An 11,699-nucleotide genomic window follows, 5' to 3' on the forward strand; every position below is an offset into this window, starting at 1 on the left:
GTGACTATAACGTTCCGTTATAGGGACTAGTGGTTGGTCATGGTTGTACTGTATGTTTGGAACTTTCACTTCTTAATATAACAGAGCCAACACATTTCATGCATATGTTGTTATTATATTTCAGTTATCTTAGCTACTCTAATGATATATGTATATGTTTGCTTACACATGTATGTGTAGACTCTTTCTATACATGTATGTATGAATCTTACTGAGACATGTTGTTGGTTTAAACATCACTTTTGACTGTTGGTTCACCTGCCTTCCATTTTGTGATGCATCTTTGCTCGGGTGTTCCCTTCCAAGCTACATGTTTCCACAGGTTTCCAAGGGGCGCACTCACCCCACTTTCCGTGTGTTAGAACTGTTCATGCACCTTCCTTGGCTTGCTGGACATGTCACACCCTTGCTACCAACAAGGACATATTACTTACCTTTGCGTGCAACCATGGTCAAGGCGATACCATACGACCCACTGTTGGGACTCATACACCAAATGGTCTGAGGTCTAGCTGGGACTTCTTACCGGGGAGATCCTCTAACATGTTGGTGGGTCCGACACCATCAACAAAGCCTTGGCTTCTCTATAGCGTAGAGAGAGTATAATTCTTTGGAGCTGTAGGTGTTTTGACTATAATTTTCTACTATTGGGGCTAGTGGTCATCAATGGTGTATGTATGGATGGAACTTTCACTTATAATAATAAAATTAGATTCAGCACACTTTCATGCATATGTTGTTAATACTGTAGGACTATTATTGTTGTATTGGCAATGTATGTTATTTAACTTACGCATATGCTTATGAACTATTTTTTTTGCATTTGTACGAATCATGTTAAATGTGTGTTGTTGGATTAACTCATCACTTTAACTTGTGGAATATTCCGCATCTTAGCTTTTGATGTCAATTTGCTCGTGTGTTCCTTTCAATCTGTGTACTATTACAAGCTTCCAAGGGGCGCACTTCCTTTTCCCTCCATGTGTTGGAACCTTCATGCATCGCACTTGAATCTCCGTAGGGTCACACACTTTCTCTTACCCAAACTTATCATACTTTCCTCTACACATTTCTGCAATCAAGGCATTAGATTACCACCCACTCTTGGGACTCCACAAGAGTACTTACTATTTCTATCAAGTGAAACAATTTTGATATATGAAAAAGTTGTGATCGATGACAGTAAAACAAATAGGAAATTTTGGGATAGGTTTGTATGAATTGTGTGCTCTTATAAGTTTTAAATTGTTATACGAGACTAGAGTTCTCTTGGTTGTAACACGTTTGAATATTTGACAACTGTTAGGCCTGTTGGGTTGTCGATTCTATAAGAAAATTTTCATTCATATCATTTTAATATTGATTATGTTAAGGCATAATTGTATGGAATTATGAAAGCAAAGGAGAAGATGTTGAGGAAGCAAAATCAAAGGAATAGAGGAAAAAGTTCAGCAAGAGGTAGAGGAACTACCAGATCAAGATTTTAGCACCCTTAAGGTGAAGCAGGAGGTTCAAGTAGTAGACCACCACAGAGAGGAGAATTTAGTAGAGGAAGATTTGCACCCAGAGGAAGAGGCTGAGGAAGAGAAATTCAGTGTTATACATGTGGAGAATGGGGACATGGATCATGGGACTATCCTCATAATAAAGAAAAAAATCAGCAGAATGTGAATGTGGCTGAAGCAAAGGAAGAAAAAACTCAAATTGCAAACAAGGAAGAATCACCTGAAATAGGAGAATCCTTGTTGTTGAAAAGGGTATTGCTTAAGGCAGAGAAAGAGATAGAAGAACCAGCTCAGAGAAAGAGTTTATTCAGAACTACATGCAAGTCCAAAGGAAAATGCTGTAAAGTGATAATTAATAGTGGAAGAACTGATAACCTTGTTTATACAAAAATGGTGGACAAGTTAGGACTAGTAAAAACAGTATACCCTACTCCTTACAAAGTATCATGGTTGCAAAAACTACATTGGCTTATTGTAACAGAACAATGCAAGGTAGAGATACAAATTGGTACTTATAAGGATGTGATATTGTGTGATGTAATGCTAATGGATGTATGCCATGTGTTGCTGGGAAGACCTTGGCAATTTGATCGGAAATTTATTCATGATGGGAGAAGAAATACTTACACTCTGGAGAATGATGGAAATAAACACACACTGCTGCCATTGAAGGATGAAGCAGGAAAAGAAGCGCCTGGAAATAGTATTATGCTGATGAGTGGGAAAGAATTGCTGCAAGAAGTCAAGAAGGATGAACAGATACATTTTTTTCATAAGAAGAACTAAGGTAATTTTAACTTCCACAAACTTGGATGATTTATCTGAAGAAATCAAAACTTTTTTGAAAGATTTTGTTGATATTATTGTGGATGAGCTACCAAATACATTACCACCAATCAGAAGTATTAGTCATCACATTGATCTAATACCTGGAGCATGTTTGCGAAACAAAGGAGCATACAGATTGACTCCTCAGGAGAATGCAGAAGTTGGAAGACAAGTGCAGGAACTAATGGATAAGGGATTAATCAAAGAGATTCTTGGTCCATGTGTTGTACCAATAGTACTTAGTCCGAAGAAAGGTGGTGAATGGTGTATGTGTACAGATTCCAGAAACATAAACAAGATTACTATCAGGTATAGATTTCCTTTACCACGCATGGATGATTTGATGGATTGTTTAAGTGGGTCAAAGTATTTTACTAAAATAGATCTGAAAAGTGGATATCGTCAAATAAGGATTAGAGAAGGAGATGAATGGAAGACTGCATTTAAAACAAACAGTAGGTCGTATGAGTGGTTAGTGATGCCTTTTGGACTCACTAATGCACCCAGTACATTCACGAGTTGATTAATGAAGTCTTGAAGGAATATGCAAGAAAGTTTGTCATTGTTTATCTTGATGATATTCTAGTTTTCAGTAGAAGCAAAGAAGAACAGCTGGAGCATCTTAAGTTGGTTTTAAGAACTTTGCAGAAAGAGAAACTGCTGATAAATTTGAAGAAATGTAGTTTCATGAAAAAAGAATTAATCTATTTAGGGTTTGTAGTTTCTAAAGAAGGTCTTAAAATGGATCCAGAGAAAGTCCAAGCAATTTGGAACTGGCCTATTCCAAGAAACATATTTGATGTAAGAAGCTTTCATGGTCTTGCAAGTTTTTATAGAAAATTTATCAGAAGTTTTAGTTAGACTTGCGCACCAATTATTGAAACAATCAAAGAGATTAATCAGCCATTCAAGTGGACAGAAGCAGCAAACAGAAATTTTAAGTTGCTGAAGAAGAAAATTACAGAAAAACTAGTTTTAGCTTTACCTGATTTGGAAAAGTTTTTTAAGTTTAAACTGATGCTAGTAGAGTTGTAATTGGGGTAGTTTTAAGTTAGGAATAGAGATCAATAGCCCACTTTAGTGAGAAACTAAATGAAGCTAAGAAGAATTATTCTTCTTATGATAAATAATTGTATGCTATTGTGCAAGCTTTAAAAAAATGGAGACATTATTTGCTACCAAAGGATTTTGTATTATATTCTAACAATCATGCATTACAGTTCATAAACAACCAGCCAAAATTGAACCAGAAGCATGCCAAGTGGGTAGAATTTTTACAAAGTTTCACTTTTGTCATAAAACATACAAGTGGTAAGTTGAACAAAGTTGTTAATGCTTTGAGCAGGGTAAATTTCATTGTACAAGAATTAAGAGATGGTGTTGTAGGATTTGAAGAAATGGTTGATATGTATAAAGATGATGCAAAATTCAAAGGTATTTATGCAGTTGTACAAAATCCAATAGTTAATAATAGAAGTCAGTGGTTAGATTATTTTATCCAAGGAGGTTTACTGTTTAAAGGTAAAAAATTGAGCATTCCCAAATGTTCTATGAGGGAAAACATAATCAAGGAGAAACATAGTGGAGGATTATTTGGTCACTTTGGACAAGACAAAACCTTTGCTCAGGTAAATGCCTTTTACTACTGGTTAAAGAAGCAAACTAATGTTAATAAATTTGTTGAGAAATGCAGGATATGTTAGCATGCTAAGGGGAGAAGCCAAAATACAGGATTGTACCAGCCATTGCCAATACTAGACCAACCATGGAATGCAATTAGTATGGACTTTGTTTTGGAATTACCTAGAACTCAAAGAGGGAATGATTCCATTTATGTTGTGGTAGATAGATTTTCCAAAATGGCACATTTTATTGCATGTAAAGGGACTAGTGATGCAACACATATTGCTAATCTGTTTTTTCAGAGGTTGTAAGGTTACATGGATTGCCTGTAAGTATTGTGTCTGATAGGGATACAAAGTTTGTTGTGCATTTCTGGAGAACTCTTTGGAAGAAACTAGGTGCCAACCTTAGTTTCAATTCAGCATATCATCCTCAAACAAATGGACAGACCGAAGTGGTAAACAGAAGCTTGGGAAACATATTGAGAAGTTTAGTGTATAACAATCCTAAGTAGTGGGATTTAGCACTTGCTCAAACTGAGTTTTCTTATAATGGCACTCCAAACTGAAGTACTGGGATGAGTCCAATTCAGATTGTTTTTGGAATGAATCCAAGAGGTGTGTATGAACTTAAAAATTTGGGTAAACAGGAGACAAGAAGTGCAAAAATTGAAGAGTTTGTAGAGTAGATGCAGAGACTACAAGAAGATGTTAAAGACAAATGGCAAGAAAGCAGCGGAAAATACAAACAAAGAGATGATATGAGGAGGAGAGAAAAAGAATTCCAAGTGGGAGATCTAGTGATGGTATACTTGAGGAAAGAAAGGCTTCCTGTTGGGACTTATAATAAACTAAAGATGAAAAAGATAGGTCCATGCAGAATTGTGAGGAAGTTTTCAACTAATGCTTATGAAATTGAATTTCCAAAAGGGATTGGAATATCACCTATCTTCAATGTTGTAGATTTATATCCATACAAGGAGACAAAGGCAGAGTTATAGAAGGAGCCTACAGAAGATGAAGAACAGACTGTACATTGCGAAGAACAAATGCCAAAGACAATTAAGAAAGAGGTGGAAGTTGTTATGGAGAAAAGAGTAACTAAAAGAACCAGAGGACAGGTTTATTTTCAATATTTAGTCAAATGGAGGGGACAACAAATAGAGGATGCCAGTAGGATAACAACGACAGAATTACAAAAGTATGGAGTCAATCCTGAAAGTTTGACGAAGGATTGTTTTCTTCCCCGGGAGTCTGAGGCAGGAGCATCTGGACTTAGCCATCAATGTGATTGTATGTTCACATGTTGTGGCTAACAAGACATGAATTTCATTGACCTGAGTGGTCAAAATCAATTCTTAGTAGAGAGGGTTGGATCTCTCGAAAATTATCTTTACTCCAATTATTGTAATAATTAGAATATTGTACTATTTTCAGAATAGGAGATAAGTTGTTAGGATAAGTTTGAATCATAGCTTGAGAATAGGGCTTTAATAGTTGAGCTAATAAAAATAGAGATTGAGTTGTCAATGTGGTTAGGATAGGATTTGGTCCATAAAGGAAAGGAAAAAAATGTAATGATAGAGGGGAATGGAATAGGAGAGTAAGTAAGCGAGACATGTGTGAGAGATAGGGTTGGAGAGTGAACAGAGGTGAGACAAACTGTTGTAATCGAGGCAAGAGAGCCAAGAATCTAGAAATTCTATTTTATTGAATAAATGATTAAGTGTGGTGTTGCGTGTTAATCCTGGTGCAAAAATTCATTTGTATCTGCGTTTCGGCATTCTGGACCCAAATCGGGCATTTTTATTTGTTTATACATTTTATTGATAATCACAGTCGATTAGTATTAAGGGTTAATATTGAGCTTAAGCGCTAAACCTTTCCTTAAACGTCTTTCTTAAAAGTATGAATTAAGCACGTGGGTAGTATACGGAAAGTGGTAAGCAGTAACTCGTGTGCCCTAAATGTGGTAAACAGTATTTCTAAAATTCACGCGATTAGCCTAAGTGGGTGACACATAGCACGAGAAAACAAGAAATTTCGCTCGCTCTCGGCGTGATATCAATCGTGCAAGATTTCACGCGAGATTGTGTGATATCCGTTGGATCTAAAGGAGTGAAATTGACGGCATGGATTGAAGCGCCTGATAAAAGGAAAAGTCAAAGAAGGACCGACGGTGATTGGTCAGGAAGGTGGGACCCTCAGGAGGAAATACACAGACAGAATCTGATTAAAGCACAACTGATTGGTTCTAAAGTTAACCAGTAGTCTAATTCCAGACTACTGCCCCATTTTCGTCAACCTCCTACATCACTATAAGGGCATGACAATGAATTTTTAGATTAATTACTAATATTACTTGGTTTCTTAATAATGCATTCATGGTTTTCTAATTACTAGATGAAAAGCTATACCAAAATCTTAATATCAAAAAATACTAATTTGCATTTTGTATATATATATTATCTAAGAAATAATTAAATTATTGTTTTTTTATCTCTTTGATATAATTGTTTAATAGTGAAAATAAAATTGAGATGTGGCATGTGCAAGAATCAAATTTCTAACTTTTCATTTAGAAAGAAAAAATGAAAGTACGAAGGTTTAAAATGTATACATTGATGAATTTGTATATTAATTTTTTTTAATTTATTTATGTATAATTTTGATATATATATATATATATATATATATATATATATATATCTGTGTGTGTGTGTGTGTGTGCATATATTGTTTTCTAATTTTATATATAGAGAGAGAGAGAGAAAAAACAATTGAGAAAATATTTAATTTTAAATGAAGGTTTAAAATATATATAATGATTAATTTGTATTTTATTTTTTGGGGATTTTTTTTATGTATGGTTTTGAAATTAATATATATACATATAAAAGAAGAAAACAATTGAGAAAATAATTTTCTCACATATTTAAAAAAAAATAGCTCATGTAACTCAATTGACAATCACCTTGTTATGAAGTATTATGTAAAAGTATGACATTGAAAGTTCAAATCCCCATGAGTTAAGCCAACTAAAAAATAATAGTTTGTATCTATTTATTTATTATATTTTTAGAATGTTAAAAAATAATATTTTTTATCTATTTATTTATTATACTTTTAGAATGCAGTATGTATATTGTAACTGTTTTGAAATAAAAATATCTTTAATTTATTACTTTTATGTAATTTTTAATATAATTTTCAAATAAATATCATTAAATTAAATACTTAAAAATTAGTTAAAAAAATTATATTTTAATTTTATAATAATTAAAAAATTAATATAATTAGCATATTCTAATTTTATATTTAATTAAAAATGATTAATGAAAAAGGGAAAATATAATATAAAAGAAAGAAAATCATATGATTAAATTTCATGTGGTTTGAATATCTACTTTCAAAAATAAAAAATATATCCCCTATCTGGAATGCAACAATAAAGGGATAGAAGAGGAATTGAAATGTTGTTGAGTTGTTTAGAGTTAACAAATCATTGTATTTATATAAGATAATGTAAGATAATGTGAATCTTTGTATTTATATAAGATAATGTAAGATAATGTGAATAGTAAGTGAAATAGCAGCTAGTAGCCTGCAAGTTGAGGGACTTACCATACACTATCAAAGTCAATTTTGCACTTGTTAGAATAAATATGGTTTTGTCTTAGTTCTTCCCTGTCTTAAATGGGGGGTTTCGTCTTAATTGCCATTGTTTTAAAAATAAAGTTTTGCCTTAAAATATTTTTGTCTCAAAGTGTTTTTGTCTTAAATATAAAATTGTCTTAAAATATTTGTGTCTGTTTTTGTCTTAAATATAAATTGTCTTAAAATATTTTTGTATTAAACTGTTTTTATCTTCAATATAAAGTTTTGTCTTAAAATATTTTTGTCTCAAAATGTTTTAAGACAATTCAATTGATATTAAATTTTAATGAAAAATAACAACAAGAAAAAGTGATTTTTAAAGATGTTTATATAATATAACAAGACATGACAACATCTCTTCCATCTTCCATCTTAGACCCTGGTGCAATAATTTTTCTCACTAATTTAAATTTGATTAGTCAAAATTAACTATATTTATTAAACAATATGCATTACTTAATGAACTACTTATATATAAATATTTCTCCAAACTCCACCCAACTTTACACAATATTAATAATAACATTTCATTTGCAGGTAGACTATATTTACTAGTTCCAACTTAATTTCAATCTAATTAAACATCCATAATATTTAAATTCTAATATCTTCCCGCTTAAAACTTTACCCAACCCCTCTATATCTCTCTGTTTTGCACCAGGAAGCTCTTTTAACTTTGCTTTCTTAAATGCATTTGAAAGCCTCACTTTCTCATACAAGATAGCCTCTTTCAGCTCTCCCACTTTACTTTCTCATACATGAAAGCCTCTTTCAACTCTCCTACTACCGCACTGATGCCAGGCCTAGAAGATAAACTCTGAAGACATCTAAGGGCCACTTTGGCAACGATAGTGATTGATTTCATGTGATATTTTCCTTCCATTTTCTTGTCTATGATTTCCAATATTTTTCCAGGGTTTTTATTGATCTCCACATAATCTCTCACTTGGGAATTTAGAGACAAACTAGAAAATCAGAGGGTTTTTATTGATCTCCACATAATCTCTCACTTGGGAATTTAGAGACAAACTAGAAAATCAGAAATTATGTAGTTAATTCGGATAATCATACATAATGTGTGGATCACTAATTACAAATAAAATCTATGTTTAGATAACTCATTATAAATAAAATCCTTACCCATATGGAGAGTAATCTTTCCTCACTCGATAGATCCCTATCGAAGGCATTTCTCCCACATATGATTTCTAATAAAACCACTCCAAAACTATATACATCATTTTTCTGAGTCACATGACCAGTGGAAAGATACCTGAAAAAACATCTCTAGGTATAAATGGAATTGCCGCTACTCTTAACAATCAATTGAATTCCTATGGCATCCAAAAGAGTATTCGAAAGAGAATGCAAGTATTTGTAACTTACTCTGGATCCGCGTATCCGTAAGTTCCTTTCACTATATCCACGATAGGAGCCTTCCTATCCATTGTCATCTTTGACAAACCGAAATCGGCCAGTTTTCCATTCAAATTGCTGTCGAGAAGGATGTTAGCAGTCTTCACATGCCTGTGAATTATCATTGGAGTGCAACACACGTGTAGGTATTGCAGTGCTTCAAACAGAAATGGAGGATGGAATATCAGATGAGAAATATGGTTAACCACTATTTCTGGTATTCAAATACATTTGCACTCAAATAATGTAGTGCGAAAAACTTAAATTTATTACCCTCAGCCACATCGATTGCTATTTTGAGCCTGCTCTTCCAATTTAGTTTACGAAGTCCTGCGCTCTGCCCTGGAAAACAAATAACTCTCTGCCTGTCGTAAATCTTTTCAAAATATTTATTTATTGCATCAACCCACCCAAACAATATTAGAGTGTAAAATATTTACCATAAAGACGGTCACTTAAACGCCCTCCGCACATGTAATCACAAATAAGCATATGCTTTCCGGATTCATCGCAGTAGCCCAGCAAAGACAACAAGTTCTTATGATGGACTCTACAAATAAGGTGGACCTGCACATATTTTTTCTTCTCAATTCTGTGTGCACCCAAATGATTCAGAAATTGGATCATATTGAATCTCATAATTACCTCAGTGAAAAACTCCCGAATTTCTGCAATCTCTTTTCCGTCTCGCATCTTGCCAAAGAACACCGGTCCAAAGGTACCTTTGCCAAGTTTCTGACTAAAAGTTTGCGTGGCTTCCTTCATCTCTTGCAGAGTAAAAATCATCGTGTCTTCTGCAATCCATGTAAATTTACAAAGTATGAAAGTGCCCTCTGGCATAGTTTTTTCTTCTTTTTCTATTTTTATCCAGTGATTGTACAGGGCATAGTCAGTTTAAGGGGTGTGCCAAGTCAACTCAACTATCGGAGCCTGAACCCATAATCTCAGAGCTAAAGACTTAGCCCAGTATTTTAACCAACTAGGTTACTCATCACAACTGAAAAAAATTCACAACTTCATAATAGGGGAGTTTCCCAATATATTTCTTCATAGAAATCAAGTTCCTTACCTTTATTGAGGATATGCCTTTCCCTGAATTCAAGTTCCTGACCTTCACTGAAGGGCTGTTTTGCCCTAAATTTCTTCCAATATATATTAATCTGCTTTGCCCTAAATTTCTTCCAATATATATTAATTTTCACCATCAAAGCTAAAGCAATTATTAAACCCCCACTTCTATTTATTCCGAGATTCACACTTTGTTCTTTCTTGAATTATTTCTGGTTTACTGAATACAATCCCCGCCCTTATACATACAGAGTTTAACGATTCCCAGAGTATCTGCAACGCACCGAATGAAGAGATTTTCAATGAATTCGTGAACCTCCTGCTGTAAGATTTTATAGACTTTCAACCGTATAGGTATTACTGTCTGTGCCATTCCTTTCTATGAACCACCAATACTTTTTAACTGTAATACTGTCAAGATTGACATTTGGTGTCTGTCACGGAGACGTGTTGTAAACGCCATGGGTGTTTGACAATGCACTTTGAACCTCTGGTCAATATTCCAACAGCACTGTGTTCATTCTACTCCCCGACACGGCGGGGTCCGACCTCACATAATTAAAGTTCTTGGTAAGGTGTAACTATAATCTTTTATTTAATTTGTTTCTTGAATTAAATTCATTCACTTAGCGACTGAACATACTATAATCAAAAGAAATCAATATCACATTGTTTGATAATGATTAGGTTGGGTTTGATTTTGAATTTTTTGATTGGTTTAGATAAGGTTACTCATTAAGTTAGTTTATATATATTTTTTATATGTATAGATATATTAACTTGAAAATGAAATATAAGATAAAATTGTAAGAAATCAATATTATTAAAAAAATTGCTATCACTAACATAGAAACTGCAAAAATAGATTACAAGCTTGATTTTTGATATAAAATTATAAGTTTTGATCTATGGATGAACATGGACACTCCAAGGATACATTACAAGTTTGAATTTTGACATAAAGTTATGAATTTTGATTTATATACGAATATGAAAACTACAAAGATAAATTACAAACTTAAATTTTGACATAAAATATGAATTTTGATCTATAAATTTAATTAATCACCATAAAATTCAATAAATTCATCCATCTTCAATCTTTTTAATAAATTCATCCATCTTCAATCTTTTTAAAGTTTGCCAAAATTCAAACCTCACAATTAAACTTCGACCAACCTAGAACGAAATACAAGTTTACATCGCAATTCGAATTTAGTTATGCATGGAGTTATTTAGCCGGTGGTTAATTTCCTAATGGGCGATTTTGATAAAGAAACCGCTGACTTCCATGTGACATTGGCGTAGGCTGGTTAATTTCCCACCAACGCATAGGATTATTTTTTTAATATAAAATTAATTAAATAATTAAAAAAGTGATATTATTAGTGGGGCATAGAACCGTGAGTGGGAAGTTTGGAAACCATCAATCATAGATATAGGAATCCACCCCAAGTCAGGCCAATACAGTGTCCATCTAATTGCCAATTACTCTTAAAAATTTTAAAGATGCCAATCACTCTTAGAAATTTTAAAGATGCGAATTAGTGTGTATATTGTATTTTGTATCGTATATGTTATATTTTTTGAAATCATATAAATT

The 11,699-nt window shown here is 33.2% G+C and overlaps 1 protein-coding gene across 1 annotated transcript; it reads right to left on the minus strand.

The window, feature by feature from the left end:
• Positions 1-8,596: 8,596 nt before the first annotated feature.
• On the minus strand, positions 8,597-10,447 carry LOC149211147 (putative LRR receptor-like serine/threonine-protein kinase At1g67720). Its single transcript, XM_089399196.1, has 7 exons — positions 10,098-10,447; positions 9,674-9,822; positions 9,469-9,595; positions 9,302-9,370; positions 8,999-9,185; positions 8,753-8,885; positions 8,597-8,641 (listed from the first exon to the last, which is right to left on the minus strand). The coding sequence occupies exons 1-7, from the start codon at positions 10,231-10,233 to the stop codon at positions 8,597-8,599; spliced, it is 846 nt and encodes a 281-aa protein (XP_089255322.1). The 5' UTR covers positions 10,234-10,447.
• Between the last annotated feature and the right edge of the window lie 1,252 nt (positions 10,448-11,699).

The sequence above is a fragment of the Pinus tabuliformis genome, chromosome 1_2 (assembly GCF_031772625.1).
Source record: "Pinus tabuliformis cultivar Carrire ecotype Pingquan chromosome 1_2, CPIR1, whole genome shotgun sequence".
Taxonomy (NCBI): Eukaryota; Viridiplantae; Streptophyta; class Pinopsida; order Pinales; family Pinaceae; genus Pinus; species Pinus tabuliformis.